The 14,740-nt window shown below is 55.2% G+C and overlaps 9 protein-coding genes across 9 annotated transcripts; 5 read left to right on the plus strand and 4 right to left on the minus strand.

Moving 5' to 3' along the window:
• Positions 1 to 68: 68 nt before the first annotated feature.
• On the plus strand, positions 69 to 251 carry CLUP02_14420 (uncharacterized protein; the record flags this gene model as incomplete). The annotated part of the gene is made up of 1 exon (XM_049293348.1): positions 69 to 251. The coding sequence occupies one exon, from the start codon at positions 69 to 71 to the stop codon at positions 249 to 251; it is 183 nt and encodes a 60-aa protein (XP_049150494.1).
• Positions 252 to 588: 337 nt separating this feature from the next.
• Positions 589 to 1,575, minus strand: CLUP02_14421 (uncharacterized protein; the record flags this gene model as incomplete). Its single annotated transcript, XM_049293349.1, has 1 exon — positions 589 to 1,575. The coding sequence occupies one exon, from the start codon at positions 1,573 to 1,575 to the stop codon at positions 589 to 591; it is 987 nt and encodes a 328-aa protein (XP_049150495.1).
• A 38-nt stretch (positions 1,576 to 1,613) lies between these two features.
• Positions 1,614 to 1,867, minus strand: CLUP02_14422 (uncharacterized protein; the record flags this gene model as incomplete). Its single annotated transcript, XM_049293350.1, has 2 exons — positions 1,614 to 1,727; positions 1,826 to 1,867. The coding sequence occupies 2 exons, from the start codon at positions 1,865 to 1,867 to the stop codon at positions 1,614 to 1,616; spliced, it is 156 nt and encodes a 51-aa protein (XP_049150496.1).
• A 41-nt stretch (positions 1,868 to 1,908) lies between these two features.
• Positions 1,909 to 3,902, minus strand: CLUP02_14423 (uncharacterized protein; the record flags this gene model as incomplete). Its single annotated transcript, XM_049293351.1, has 9 exons — positions 1,909 to 1,994; positions 2,056 to 2,245; positions 2,303 to 2,632; positions 2,714 to 2,828; positions 2,956 to 3,083; positions 3,155 to 3,314; positions 3,413 to 3,494; positions 3,573 to 3,774; positions 3,867 to 3,902. 9 exons carry the CDS (start codon positions 3,900 to 3,902, stop codon positions 1,909 to 1,911), a joined length of 1,329 nt encoding a protein of 442 aa, XP_049150497.1.
• CLUP02_14424 (AhpC/TSA family protein) lies at positions 3,670 to 4,790 on the plus strand (the record flags this gene model as incomplete). Its single annotated transcript, XM_049293352.1, has 3 exons — positions 3,670 to 3,681; positions 3,983 to 4,014; positions 4,127 to 4,790. The coding sequence occupies 3 exons, from the start codon at positions 3,670 to 3,672 to the stop codon at positions 4,788 to 4,790; spliced, it is 708 nt and encodes a 235-aa protein (XP_049150498.1).
• Positions 4,791 to 4,910: 120 nt separating this feature from the next.
• On the plus strand, positions 4,911 to 5,247 carry CLUP02_14425 (uncharacterized protein; the record flags this gene model as incomplete). Its single annotated transcript, XM_049293353.1, has 2 exons — positions 4,911 to 5,067; positions 5,135 to 5,247. The coding sequence occupies 2 exons, from the start codon at positions 4,911 to 4,913 to the stop codon at positions 5,245 to 5,247; spliced, it is 270 nt and encodes an 89-aa protein (XP_049150499.1).
• A 53-nt stretch (positions 5,248 to 5,300) lies between these two features.
• Positions 5,301 to 7,846, minus strand: CLUP02_14426 (uncharacterized protein; the record flags this gene model as incomplete). Its single annotated transcript, XM_049293354.1, has 14 exons — positions 5,301 to 5,382; positions 5,427 to 5,576; positions 5,671 to 5,983; positions 6,063 to 6,155; positions 6,220 to 6,396; positions 6,423 to 6,545; positions 6,671 to 6,691; positions 6,753 to 6,770; positions 6,839 to 6,953; positions 7,015 to 7,170; positions 7,238 to 7,363; positions 7,432 to 7,614; positions 7,704 to 7,716; positions 7,776 to 7,846. The coding sequence occupies 14 exons, from the start codon at positions 7,844 to 7,846 to the stop codon at positions 5,301 to 5,303; spliced, it is 1,641 nt and encodes a 546-aa protein (XP_049150500.1).
• A 280-nt stretch (positions 7,847 to 8,126) lies between these two features.
• CLUP02_14427 (uncharacterized protein) lies at positions 8,127 to 11,060 on the plus strand (the record flags this gene model as incomplete). The annotated part of the gene is made up of 13 exons (XM_049293355.1): positions 8,127 to 8,178; positions 8,235 to 8,288; positions 8,349 to 8,446; positions 8,504 to 8,673; positions 8,718 to 8,742; positions 8,795 to 8,936; positions 9,028 to 9,480; positions 9,536 to 9,908; positions 9,993 to 10,071; positions 10,228 to 10,401; positions 10,467 to 10,620; positions 10,680 to 10,798; positions 10,833 to 11,060. The coding sequence occupies 13 exons, from the start codon at positions 8,127 to 8,129 to the stop codon at positions 11,058 to 11,060; spliced, it is 2,121 nt and encodes a 706-aa protein (XP_049150501.1).
• Positions 11,061 to 11,183: 123 nt separating this feature from the next.
• CLUP02_14428 (kelch domain-containing protein) lies at positions 11,184 to 14,417 on the plus strand (the record flags this gene model as incomplete). Its single annotated transcript, XM_049293356.1, has 1 exon — positions 11,184 to 14,417. One exon carries the CDS (start codon positions 11,184 to 11,186, stop codon positions 14,415 to 14,417), a length of 3,234 nt encoding a protein of 1,077 aa, XP_049150502.1.
• Positions 14,418 to 14,740: the final 323 nt, after the last annotated feature.

A 14,740-nucleotide genomic window follows, 5' to 3' on the forward strand; every position in this document is an offset into this window, starting at 1 on the left:
TTCACTACTTCGCGTGATCCCTCGTAGATGATTCACGATACAGACAGTGGAAAGTATATAGACCCGAGATGTTTCGACCCATCAAAGCCAATTCTTTCTACATCGTCACAGACAGCTTCAATACACTAGCATTTCTCGATCTTTCTCAACATCATACATCTACCTCACCACAGAACAACATATTAGAACAGCTTACCTCGATCTTTTTCCATATTTTACACTCACCTCACTCACCACCCACACCAATATAGTACACAAGATGCCTCAGTCTTCGTCATCCACCAGACCCAAAATGAACATTACGATCAAGACGGACGTCAAAGTGACGGACAGCAAGAACAATGATCCTCCTTCGCCCAACACTGATCCCCCTACTCCTCCGGCTAGCCCTCCCCGCTGAATGGAGTTGAGGGAAACGGCGCATAACCGGAGATACCAGAGCGTCGATGCTCACACAGTATTCAAGGCTTCCTGGAGCCAGTAGGAGAGACGCACAGCTATAACAGAAATAGTGCATAGTCACCAGTAACACAATAAATATCACATACCAAACTGACCACTTTGACATCCGCGACGAATACCCAGCCTTCAATCTGTCTCCCTCAACAGGCTCGCCAGAGTAGACATAACCTCGTCCGCCTTGCGCACCACGAGACTAACATGCCCCTCCCCCTCCACAAACCTTACCTCCGCTCCAGGCACACACTCCGCCGCCCGTTCCGCAAGACCAACCGGCACATTCACATCCTCCCTCCCATGCCACCAAACCATCTCCCCAGCCTCAACCTCAAGCTCCGCAATCTCGAACCCCCAATAACTCCCCGCCAACTTGACATCCCAAGCCGGGCCCCATCCCCCAGGCAAAACAGCATCCCGCACACTAGCAAGCATAGCAGACCGGACCCCGCCAACATCCCCGTCCAACACCTCCCGATCAACCTCCGACCTCGTCTTCAAATCCTCCAGCACGATCTCCTCAAACCTCCCGGGTCTTGCCTCGTCTCTCGCCGCCCTGCCCAGCGACATCTCCATACCCCACGCCACGACCGGCGCGATCCACGGTGCTACGGTCAACATCACCCGTCCCTGGAGGAGCATGCCGGCGTACCCGAGCTCAGGGGGGTATAACCCCGAACAAACTCCCGCGGTCACGAGCCTTTCGCGCGGGATGGCTTTCCAACATGCAAAAACATACGGTGCGCCCCCCGATAGACCCAGGACCCCGAACCGGGGAATCTGAAAATGATCTGCGAAGGCGAGGACGTCAGCGGGCCAGTCCAGGATGCGCCTGTTGGGTTGGAACGTGGAGCCGGCGTGGCCTGGTCGATCGAGGGCGATGATTTGGACGGCGTGGCGGCGCGCGGCTTGGTGAAAGATTGAGGCCTCTTCGTGGCTGCTGGGGAAGCCGTGGACGTAGAGTAGCACGGCCAACGCCAGACGGGGTTGGTTTTGTTGCGTGGGCGATGGGGTGGTGTGGAATGTCTCTGCGCCGGCGCCAAAGACTGCAAAGCTTAGGGTGCGGCCGTCTGGGAGGCTGAAGGTTTTTGTTTCGGCTTTTGTGTAGTTTGGATCCATGGTTCTGGTTTGGGTATGGCTGGTATGGTATGGGGGTTCTAGAGACTGATGTTTTCCAACCACCAGTGAAGAGTGTTCCCGTTGTAGTTGATGTCGATATCGATATCGATGCCGATGCCGACCTTCTCCTCAGGCTGAGTCTTTTTTTCTTCCTACTTGTTCCCGGTATAGCAAATTGTCGTCTTTGTCCGGTCAAAGAACGTAGAAGGGCGTCCGATATTAGGAGGGATTCCAAGAGTGGCATTCTTACGGAGGTCAGCTCCGTCTGCACAAGGCAGCAGCATTTTGCCATGGACCCCCGTCAATTCGACCTTGAAACTTCCAGCTCACGACTCAGCTGTCAAGCTTCCGTGTCTCTGCTGTAGTCTTGTCCAGAGCAAACCACAGGTTGAGGCGCGTGAGAACGCTGATGATCCTTCCTAGTGGCGCAGCATTTTACCGAGATGATTGACGCCCGTCAAATTGCGTTTCTACTTTCACTAGAAAGCAGTGGCACGTTGAGACTAGATAGGATTCCAACGAAGCATTGTCGACGGGCGTTGGCCGTAGGGAATAAGAATCCCCCCTCGTCATTGTGACACTTGTCTCGACCATGATGGGTTTGGAAATGAAATGGTTTTTGGGTAGTCTTGAAGATTCTCCGTTCTTTGCCAGGTAGCGACAACCCGGGCTAGGAGACGGGCAAGTCAACCCTTGATTCCTTGGCAGATGGCAGAGGAAGGTATACAGGCATACAGGCACCGGGGACAGTATGGATGCCAACGCTCATCTTGTAGCCATAATTGCAGATGTGGTCAGCAGGGAAGCCAAGCCCTTGAGGGCTTCCACGACAGATTTGTAATCCAGAGAGTGCCAGAGAGAGATACTCGACAGAAGTAACATGACACACTAGAGGGTAAATACAGGTTACCCATCTCCACGATGCTCCAGGATGGATGTCCTTTTTGAGCCCGGGGATCGGCAGCCGGCAGTCGGCGCGGGAACGGAGGAGGTCGGCGATGTGAGTGGGACCGTGAGACGGGAGGGGCATCGGTTGTCGGCGATGGCGTGCGAGGAGCTACCGGGGTGGTGGATGGCACGATGGGTAAGCTTTGGGGTACGGAGCACCACGATTCGGGTACCCTTGATGCCGTGGCACCTCGTAGGATTCTTCTTTTGTGATGGTTCGATGTGCGGCGTGGATGATGTGGTGACCAAGCAGTGGGGGGTCAGTGAGCTGGAGGTTGTCGACTGGATTGCACCACTGATCGTCGCTGGACGTTTTTCTGTAAGCCATACATACTATACGTATCTCAAGGCTCAATGGGGAGTAGATATGTTTGGGCTACTCGGTACATTTGTATATATCTCGGGCTTCACACACTGCTAAAGAATATCTACGGCATCACATAACAAGACGGGAGGTGACGACCAAAGTGGACCGCATCCTTGAGCTCCCAGATAAGAAAACAATACTCCGTAGAGACAGTGACACACTCTGCCTTATTCCCTGGAGGCTGGAGCACTTCCTAGCGGGTTAGCCTCTCCAGATAGCGCCGTAAGGGTTCTCCCAAAGGGGCCGAGTAGGCGTCTTCTTCACTGCAGTTGGGATGTGATTTCTCATGATGTGCCCTGAGCCAAGGATGATGTAATCGAGCACGCCATCGAGTCTAGCCGATTTCGGACTTGGAGGGGTAAAAGTGACCTCTGCAAAAGTGAAAATCACAGCCCCTCCAACGCGGGGCAAAAAGTTGAAGGAGCTTGCCGTTCGTCGTTGAGGGAACAACGTGCCAGTTTGGGGGGGGGGGAGACACGGGTACAAAGACAAATCATTTCTTTGCTAAGGTAGAGAGGATACCCGTCACCCAGCAGATTCCGTGGCTTTCTACGGGTTGCCAATGCCAATGCTGGGTGATATGACGCTTCATTGGGGGCATATGCTGAGAGTTGTAATCAAGCTGGATCGCGTAGGTTGCATGAGCTTGGCACTTCGGCGACCATATCGTCAAACCGGAGACAAGGTAATACTGCGAGACCAAAGAAACAAACAACGGAGAAATAGGCAACATCAAGGCAAAAGTCAAAGGCTGGAAAATAGGGAAACAGGCCTTCAAGATGATGTACATAGTCAGTGTCGGGCAAACAAAGGTAGTAGTACTCCGAGACCAAGGAGGGGACAAACTGGAGAGGTACCTTTGAGAACGGGAAAGCTGCGGGAAGCTGAGAAAAAGGTACAGAGGTACGAAAACGGCCGGGCTTTGTACGTTACTCTGGACTGTGCCTGGGGCGCGGCTTCGAGCTATATATTACACCTCGACTCCCACACCATCTACCGCAGCCTTCCCCATTGCTGTTTCTTTTGCTCCTTGTTCTCTTCCCATACCATATACCCCTTCACACATACATCTTCTCATACTCTACAAAGAAGACAGACACAATGGCTGACCAACGCCCCGCTCCGTAAGTTGTCAACCTGCAATCCTTGAACTCGACCCCGCGTCGTGATATCCCCCCCGCCGTCACCACGTAAACCACGTCCACCAAATTCAATGCTAACGTCGCACACCAACAGCCTCCGCCTCGGCACCGTCGCCCCCAACTTCAAGGCCGACACCACCAACGGCCCCATCGACTTCCACGACTTCATCGGCGACAGCTGGGTCGTCCTCTTCTCCCACCCGGAGGACTACACCCCCGTCTGCACCACCGAGCTCGGCGCCTTCGCCAAGCTCGAGCCCGACTTCTCCAAGCGCGGCGTCAAGCTCATCGGCCTCTCCGCAAACACCCTCGGCTCCCACGAGGGCTGGATCAAGGACATTGACGAGGTCACCGGCTCAAAGGTCGCCTTCCCCATCATCGCCGACAAGGAGCGCAAGGTCGCCCTCCTCTACGACATGCTCGACTACCAGGACACCACAAACGTCGACGACAAGGGCATCGCCTTCACCATCCGCTCCGTCTTCATCATCGACCCCAAGAAGACCATCCGCACCATCCTCTCCTACCCGGCCTCCACCGGCCGCAACTCCGCCGAGGTCCTCCGCATCGTCGACTCCCTCCAGACCGGCGACAAGCACAAGATCACCACCCCCATCAACTGGGTCCCCGGCGACGACGTCATCGTCCACCCCTCCATCAAGACCGAGCAGGCCAAGGAGCTCTTCCCCGAGGTCCGCATCGTCAAGCCCTACCTGCGCTTCACCCCTTTACCCAAGGAGAAGGCCACCGTCGCCTAAGTACAGGCGCCAGTGGCCACGAGTGGAACTTGGTTTGGGGACGCTATGTTGGATGACGGGTCTCGGTTACGGTCCTCGGTTCTACGGTATCCAAGAACGACGAGCGGACGAGATCCCAGAATGTTGAAAAAGCAAAAAAAGGGGGACGATGCTGTCAAACAGGGTAGGGACATCAACCTCTTCCACCCTGGCGACACGCATACACGCACCCTCTATCTGAATACCCGGCGTGGCGCTGCGAATGGCAACATAGTCCTTCGGTCAGCCTTCAAGGGGCGTGATCTGGACAAGTAGCAGCGTCTTCGCTCTGACTACCTTTTACATAGAACGCATGAAATAATGAGAAATGTCCAAACTCTGCCTTTCCTCGCAGCGTGATCGCAACCTGATATCAGATCGTTATCACTATGTAGCCCCTTCGTTTACCAAAGTTGTGCTCGGCTGGCTAGACTTCTAGAAGTCCAAGCATCCATTGTGAGCAGATGTGCGACTTCAAGCCTACGAGGGGCCTTAGTCATTAGGCAACCTGTTGTACATTTTGGAAACAGGAACCGCATGTTCAACCGTCGCACCCATGATCCGCCATTCCGTTCTCCATCATGCCAAGAGTGGATGTGGAGAGAGCAGTATCGAGACTGTTTGATAGCAAGTTGCTCTCGCGGCATCTTCTTCGTGGCCGGCCTTACATCAGAGAGAGGAAGCCCCGTAGATGTGCAACTCAAACAGGGCGTTGGGCCGAGACGTGGAGGGTAGACGAAATGAGGTTCAGACACGCCCATCGTCGCACTTGCCCGTCATATCAAGCCCCAAAATGTAAGGACGTGGTAAGCGAAGCCGAGCCCGACATGCACATGGAGGTGGATGCGCGTTTCCATGCCACCGTGTGTCTGTCTGGAGATGACACCGGTATATGGCACATGGAGTCATAGACCCGTGAATGACTGATCGGCGGTCCGGCACGGAGGCACCGCTGATGAGCTTCCAGGGGCTCGTTCCACGTTGACGACCGGCCTGCCTCGCGGGGCCCCTTTCAGGCTCCAGCTCTTTGACCCTATGGTCAGCTAGCCACGGGCAAAGCGGCCACTCTCGCCCGCCATCCCATGACTCGGCCGAATAGACGCGGGCCAGACGGGAAGAAACGGGTCGGTACACTTCTCGGAAAACTACTCCGTAAAGGGGCGCTAAGTCGGTCACTACACGAAAAGGAGACGCCCGCCTTATATTGACCCGACCATCTTGGAGTAGCAGTAGCGCTTCTCAGTTAGAGTGAACCGGCTGCCTGGCTAGGACACATTCGGGACGTTGGTTGAGATGCAACGGAGCAGGTGGCTTTCTTGGATCGAGGGGGCCCAGACAGGCACAATCCTGGCGCGACACGAGGCAGAAGCCCAATCTTTGCACAAAAACGAGGCTGGAACAATTCGAGAACCAGGGGACAGCCGGAGAATGTTGAAACATCCGCATCCACCCAAAGTGACAAGTGGCCGGGTTCCCACGTTTTCCCACGTCTTTGTAATTCGTAGCGTGTGGGCGGGTTGCTCTACAGTGTACCGTGGTCCAAGTGCGAGAGCCGTGAGGATGCGCCGCTGTCCGCGACCCGCGATGCCTGCCCAGTCATCAGTGGTCCCAAACTTCCCAGGGCCATCTTCGGGTCGGCAGGGTGCCTATCCCGGGATTGCTCGCCTGAGACTTGACAGGCCAGGCAATGTTTGTTTCCGACGAGGGGCAAGACACAAGACGCAAGGGGACTTGCTGCTGGATCTGTCAGTGTCACCGACGTGGTGCAGTACATAGGTATTCTGCCATCTGTGTCTCTATACCATGTAGCGGAAGCTAAGCTCTACTACGTAGGCTCTAGTCTCCAGCCTCCTGCCCTTCACCGTCAACGGGGTCAATTTCGTCTTCAGTCGTCAGCTGGCTGGGATGGAGGCGGCCCGGAAAATTGTTCAAGGGTTATAGCACCGAGAGCAGATAGCGTAACTTGTTTCCGTAAGACGGTCAGAGACGGGGGGGGGGAGAAAAAACCGAGCGCGGCACAGCAGACAGACAGCGTGGATGACAGGCCCAGAGGAGCGGTGACGACAAGGACCAGGACAAGGACCAGCCTCCCATGGCAATTACTGCCTGCCTAGTATCCGTATCCTCTGGTATCTTCTCGAGTCTCTGTGTATCATGGAGTATTCCAAGCTCAAACGTACAATCAACGTCGTCGATACTTTCATACTACCGGACCAGAATATGTATCCGTAGTGTCTGTATGCATTTGAATTGCAATTCCCTTGGTGACGCTTCCCCCCTCCGTTTCGCAAGGGTGGGTAGGTGTAGTGTATGCGTGGCGTGTGGGAATGTGGGATGTTGGAAGCTGGCACACGTTCCGTGGCTGCATGTGCAGCGTTTCTGCAAGATATAGTAGGCCTGCGCCTAACAGCTACTGCGTAAGTATGTACCATACTGCGTAGACACACAAGGACCGGAAAAAAGGGTCCTCTTGCAGCTCGATCGTCTGATGTTGCTTCCCCTCCTGGTTCTCCTACCGCTGCCGCAGGATTCCGATTGATGGTGCGTGGTCCGGCCTGCGGGACAAGAGGACCGGCGCGCAGTTGAGGCAGGGCCCTAACGTCGTGCAACGTAAGGGCAGTACGCCAGCGCGAGAGAGGGACATGACTGCGGTCCAGCTGTGTTTGGTAGACGTTGGGTATCCGTAGGTAATTGGGGTGGCCTCTTTGCGTTTCTTGAATTTCCCTCGTTTGCTCCCGTGAGAGGGGCCGACGGGAGTTTGGGTCTTTTGGAAGTTGGGAGGGGGTGGTTGCTGGGGGTTGGGGTCCTGAAGATGGAGTTGGAACGTAAGGTACGTAGTACGGATACGGATGTGTGAGGACTCTGGTCGATACATCTGAGGCTTACCTAAGGTACCTCCAGAAGGTCCCTGGGAAAAGGGGGTCAGTGCGTAAGTGTTTGTCAATTTACCAGGGCTCCTGCTGACACCTGAGAGTGGAGTGAGTGAGAGTGAGAGTGAGAGTGAGAGTGAGAGTTAAAGTTGGGACTGAATTCGACATGACCTCACACACTCTTCCACGCACTCACCGATGAACGACTAGACGTTATGAGATGAGTTCACTTTTGAGCTAAACCTGAGCACAGGGCAGTATGATGCTGTGTCTATGTGGTCACGGGTGAGAGAGAGCATGCGGTCTAGAGAATAAGGGCAAAGTATGAAAATACGATGGTGTTTATCAAGGATAGATTTGCCAAGTAAGGCAAGGTGTGCTTTTTTTTTACTGCGTATTACTCCGTACACATTTTTGGATTCCAGCACCTGGGCGGCTGACCGGCGGCATGGGATTTAGCAAGGAGCACAAGATACTTGCACATTTTCAGTCGACACTTCGTACCCCTTTTCTCGTTTATTTGTGTATTTCCTTAGACTCAGTGAGCGAAAGCCAGGCAAACGAAACAAAAACACTGCGACATTTAAGTACACGATTGCTACGGAGTATCGTACGGAGTATGTTAATGAACATTGTCATTAAGGCTTTAAGGTAGCCAATGGAACATTAGAAAAGGTTCGACTCCAGACTCACCCAAATGAGACTATTCCACACCCGGCAACAATCGGCTCCCTCCCCTCCCTTCTCGAGTTCTCCTCCCAACCATTTGTTCTCTTTCTCTTTCCCTCCCCCCCCCCCCCTTTACCCACTTTGCGGCTTGCCCAGACGTTCCCCGAGTCACTTTTACACCTTCGGGTTTCTTTCTTCCCTCCCCTTTCCCCTCCCGCCTCCCCCCCTCCCACTCTCCCAAACCACCCCCATTCACGCCAAATCCCCATCACGAGCCCCATTTCCCATGCTCTCTCCTGGACGCTCTTAGACCGCCTAGCCGTGAAGTGAGAGCGCTACGCCGTCCACTGTCAGTGAAGCCAGTGTCTAGGTGTCTGCCCTGCACAGCTGCTCACGTACGAATAGAATACCGACCTTGGGTACGGATACCGGGCACCTGAGAATTAGGAGGGCACTGCACTGCGCTGCACACCCACGACACCTACGTTGAAACATCGCCGTCCACCACCTCACGGCACTACGGACGGAGTACGGTTACTGCGGTACAACCACGAATACCTGCTTCCACTCGTCGCCTTGTCTCTGCTTCGTTTCGTTTCGCATCTCGCATCGCGCATCGCCTGGCGCGCGCTCTCTCACTCACTCACTCTCTCGCTCTCTCTCACACTCTTCTTGACTAGCCTACGAATACAAGTTGGGCCAGACAGACTTTAGAGAAACCGTCCAGTCCATCATATCCCATATCTCGTTGCTCTCACCTCCACCCAGGGCACATCGACTCTTTCTGCAAGCTGCACCTCGCACACACACACACACACATACACACTGCATACCTACTCTCAGTCTGTACGAATACATCTCGCATATTCCCCGCCAGCCTACCTTACGCATCGGCATCACCAGCAGCAGCAGCAGTAGTCGCAGTCGCAGTCACAGTTGCATTCCCCTGCTGCCGTCTTTCACACCTCCATCTTCCCAAAGCTCGAATCGGTCTGCGGAACTCGCAGTACCTTCAAGATACTTCGCCCTCACAGGTTCGACCCGCCGTTCAGCCCACTTCTTCCCTCGCGTCTGCCTCGGAGCTCAAGCTGCTTTTCAACCCTCTGCCCGGTCCGTCTACCCAAAGTCAGTCTGTGCGTCCAAAACCAAACGAACGCCCCCCTCCACAACCTCGTCGACTCTTCCCAGTGCCAAAAGCACAAGTCAAAACCAAGACGCCTACAGCACACGCTTGTCCCTACATCGACACTTTCTTCGCCCAAAGGAGCAGGCATCTGGAAATTAACCATTGCAACCTTGCTGGTGGTCCTCCGGCCGTTGCCGCCGCCCCTACTACTGCTCCTAGTCCCTCTTGGAAATACTCCTCATCGTCGGACTTCGACTCCATACTTACGCGGATCCCTTTTTTTTCGGTCCCGTCGCCTTTTCCACTTTTGCCTCACCCGCCAGGTCTCTTCCGCACGGCACTGAACTTGCTGAAGCCTGCTGGGTACAACCGTCGTGACCCTACAACACACGTCCCCCATACGCATACCTTGTTGCGACTCTACATCCAGATACAGTGCTCTCTGTCGTCTGTACCGCGTACGGATACCCTACCGTACCAGAGAACGACCCTCAATTCTTGCTGCTCACCGCACCTGAGTCGTCTCGAGACCGCTGTCCCCGTCGCCCTCGCTGTCGCCGCTCGCTGTCTCCGTCGTCGTTATCGTTCTTCGACATTGGTCCTTTTTTTTTCTCTGCCTGCCGAGCACCCTCGCTTGAATCTAAACCCCCAAGACTTCGCCTCGCTTCCTACTCGACTCAACTCGACTTAAGTCAACTCATTGACTTTTGACCCGATCGACTTCTTGGAGTCCCTGCGCCTCCCCTGGTCCTAGGTGCGTACCGTTCGTACTTCGTACTCCATAGACTTCAATCTCGTTGCCCATTCTCGTCCACTCCCCCTCCCCTCCTATCCCATCCATGATCCCCATCCACATCCTGTGCCCATTTGTCCTCCACACCCTAGCCCACATCCCACTCTATCTCTTGTGCGCCGCTTCCTGTCAACTGTGGGGAGAAATAACGGACAAGAGAGAAAGAGAAAGAGGAAGTGAGAGGGAAACACGCACAAAAGAACGGAGCAGACAAGGCCTCGCTCCCTCAGCCCAGCCCAGTCCCAATCCCAGCCGAGCCCGGTCTAGTCCAGGAATCCACCCCGGAGACACAGACGCACAACACGCACAGAGTGAAAGCCAGACAGATACTCAACCGGAGCCTACCCGTCATAAGTTACCAGGGGCCTAGCAGAGCCGGATGAACAAGCGAACCTGGGTTGGGATTGCTTGAGCTGGGGTTTCTGTTCGCTTCATCATCTACTCAATTTTCATTTTTCTGCATTTTCCCTTTCTTACCTTTGGTTTCCGCTTCTTGGGCTTTCTTCTGGCTCTAGCATTGTCGTGTGTCGGTGTGCCCTCACTTCTTCACCACCTCGGACCTCAAGAACGAGCCGGCCACCCTCTGCACTTCCTCACCCCACCGCTTCTTTACCGCGACTACTCTTCTTGTCTACTTCTTTGCGATTGCTCTGGCCTATTGCAAATCTTGTGGTATCGACGCCGAATCAGACCTTGGCAACCTGGCGCAGAAGCAGCAGTTTCTGCCGAGTTCCTCTCTCCTCCCGAACCCACCTTGCTTGACCGACTCGGCTCCCAAATCCCGCCCTACATGAAAACCACTCAACCTCCTTTTTTGAGCCTCTGAGCGCTATTCTTTTTCTCCACCCGCCGAGACTGTTTCTGTTGCGCATCGCTCTCCAGGCTGTATCCACAGCCTGGGGGCTGATTGTGTCGCAATGTCTGGCCCGGGACTAACCTCGAACCAGTCTTCCGCGCAGGGCGATCTCTCGCGCTTTTCCGATTCGGAGACGGAGCAGGACAGATCTCCTCCTACAACCAAAACGACTTCAGATATCCTCTCGGGCGTGTATCGCGGCTTCAAAAAGTTCGCCCCGAGTCGAGACGGCGAATCGAGGCTGACAAGACAGCCGTCACTTTCTCGCTTGGGTCTGCACAGCGTCTCGCCAAGCTTGACCTCGTCGCCCTCTCCCCCCACCTCTTCGACGCCGACACCCGTTCCAAACTCGTCCAAAAATCGCCCGGCCCAGCAGCTCCAGCATGGGAGGAGTCTGAGCCTACAGAGCAGCCTCGCCAAACCACTACCCGAACCGCCAGCGTCGTTTCCTTCTCCTACGGGGCCTGAAGCACCTCCTGCACATTACAATTTGGGGGGTCTCGGTGCCATCGAGGAAGCTCCGGCCGATGATATGTATAGTCGTACCAGTACGATGGACTCTAGCGCCTCAGCGGAACGAGCTCAGATGTACAGCGGCGGATCAGGATACAACGCCGACATGGCCAGCAGCCAGAGTAGCTTAGCAAGCTCCTCGAGACAAGATGGAGCCGACGATAATAATAATAGGGAACCACCAAACTTGACTCCGCGGAGCAACGGTCCCTTGTCAGCAGGCCCTTCTCCATCTTCCAACCAGTCTTCCAACCAACAAAGAACACCCGCGTCGGCGGTTGGTACACCCACTGCGTCCTCATCCTCGGCGCATCTATCCGGACTTATGTGCAATGTGCATAGGACGACAGGCAGGGAACCGCATCCGCTTGTCGGAGCTACAACAACTATACTAGGGGATAAACTTTATGTCTTTGGAGGAAGAATTCTGTCGCGGAGTCGCCCGGCTCCTCTGACATCCGATCTGTACGAGTTGGACTTGATCCGCAGGCATTGGTCGAAGCTGGAAACCACAGGCGATATACCACCGCCTCGATACTTCCACTCCGTGTGTCCATTAGGAGACACTAAGTTGGTATGCTATGGAGGCATGTCTCCCACACCAAATCAAGCGAACGCAGGCCCGGATCAGCAGCCACAGGTGACCGTCATGTCGGACATTTACATCTACGATATTCCCACCCGAAAGTGGACCTACATTCCAACCCAAGATCCCCCGCAAGGACGTTACGCCCACTGCGCCTGCATATTGCCTTCGTCGGCATCGTTCGCCTCGCACAAGGCGCCACTGTCGGCATTGCAGCACAATCCATCATCCGGCAACCCCAACGAAGGGAGGATAGGGATCAACATTGATGGAACCGGCGGTGCTGAAATGGTGGTGGTTGGTGGCCAGGATGGCGCAAACCACTACATTGAGCAAATTAGTGTTTTCAACCTTCGCAGCCTCAAGTGGACCGCTATCGAACCTCTCGACAAGAGCTGCGGCGCTTACAGAAGCGTCGTTGCTCCTTTACCCCCCTCTGTTACGGCACGAATTGGAAAGTCAAGCGTCAATGGATATCAACGGGAGGGCGGCATCAGCCAAGAAGCTCGTGAGCCTGGATCCTCAATGCTCATCTATTCAAACTACAACTTCCTGGACGTCAAGCTTGAACTACAAATCCGATCTTCAGACGGCACATTGACGGAGAAACCCATGTCGGGCTCTTACTCGCCCCCAGGGCTGCGGTTTCCGAACGGCGGCGTCATCGATACCTACTTTGTCGTGAGCGGCACATACCTGACGTCTTCGAAGCAGGAGTATGCGTTGTGGGCTCTTGACCTCAAGACATTGACCTGGTCGCGGATTGATGCGGGTGGTGCTGTCTTCAGCCAAGGCAGCTGGAACCGCGGTGTGCTTTGGAACCGCAGGAACACTTTTGTGATTCTTGGCAACCGGAAACGAAGTCTCGTCGATGATTATAACCATCGTCGTATCAACTTTTCCAATGTTTGCATGGTTGAGCTGGAAGCTTTTGGGTTCTACGACAACCCGAGAAAGACGACGCCCATGTCTGGCTTCGTATCAGCCAGTAGTCCTTACACTAGCCCGGGATTAAGTCTAGCTAGAAAAGCAGGAACTACGGCCGGTGGGCGCTTCCACTCCAGGGCGGCCGAGGAGCTTGGCGAAAAGGCACTGGCGATGCGGGAGCTTTCCGATATGGATATCCTATGCTTACACGGGGAGCGGATACCCATTAATTCTAGGATGGTGGCACGGCGATGGGGCCCCTACTTTGTGCAGCTGTTGCGAGAAGGGACGGCAACTCAGGATGGTAGCGATGCCATGACTCTTCGATCTGGAGTCAACAACCCCATCAGAAATTCCGCTCTCACAATCACCCCATCCCGCAACACAGCCGAAAGCTCGACGTCCATGGCCAGTACTGTGCTCTCATCCGGATCATCGGCAAAGGCCCCGAGTACAGCTCCGACCAGCGCCTCGGCAGCCTCGTTCTCCCTACCGGGCTCGGCCGGCGGTGTCGATCCCGCCACAGTCAACTCAGCCCCGACCCCGAGGTCTCTACCACCGAACTCGCGGCCTCGATGCTTGTACCTTCCTCACACCTATCTCACGGTGCAGGCCCTCCTGCACTTCCTCTACACGTCCTCACTGCCGCCTCCGTCATCGCCACTGTGCACACCTCCCATCTTGTGTTCACTTCTTCAAATCGCCCGCCCATACCGGATCGACGGGCTTCTCGAGGCAGTAGTCGAGCGCCTACACGCACTCTTGGACTCGAGAAACGCAGCCGCCGTCTTCAACGCGACGGCCATGGCCGCCGGTGGTGGCCGCGGCATCGACGGCTCCCTGAACCCCAACTTCTTCGTACCCTTGGACGCCATGGGTTCTCCACTGTTCCCCTCAGAAGACTCCCAAAACGGCAGCGGCGGGGCAGACGGTCTTTCTTCGCGCACTGCGGCGCTCCGTATCAACACCGCAATGTCCTCCGGTCGACCGTCTAGCGACGAACTCAGCGCCACGACGAGCGTCAGCGGGTCCGAATGGAGCTCCGAGATTGGCGACTCGGAGCGCGGCGGTATGCGCGAGGTCTGGGGAGGGGAGCTCAGCTCCGTCATCGGCCTGCAGAAGCGAGGCTTGCGAGGTCTTATGGAGGGTAGGAGGATGCGTGAGCGCACGGGGACGAATTCGGGCGGGAGTATGAGCGCTGGCGTGGGACCGTATGGCGGCGGCGGCGGTGGGCAAGGCCGCGTTGGCCTCGGGATCGCCGGGCCGTGAAGAGAGTAACACAAAAGCGGAGACAACTTTTGGAGAGATGAAAGAGAGGAGGAGCATGGGGCGCGGAGGTAATGAATTTATGATAGCATGGCCAAATGCAGCAGATTCCCCCAGGCGAAGAAAAAATAGTAGTCGAGGTTGTGTGACGGCAATGAGGTGAAAGTCAAATAACACGGTGAAAAAATTATACTCCTTCTAAGCGCTCAATGAAGAGAGAATGTATTATGCCCTGGGTATACGAGGCTATGTATCGGCGAATCTCCTGGGTCGCCAACTGGCTCGAATCCCAAGGTCCCTAAGCTCAGCCCATACAGACGCACGGA

Source organism: Colletotrichum lupini, chromosome 7, assembly GCF_023278565.1.
Source record: "Colletotrichum lupini chromosome 7, complete sequence".
NCBI lineage: Eukaryota > Fungi > Ascomycota > Sordariomycetes > Glomerellales > Glomerellaceae > Colletotrichum > Colletotrichum lupini.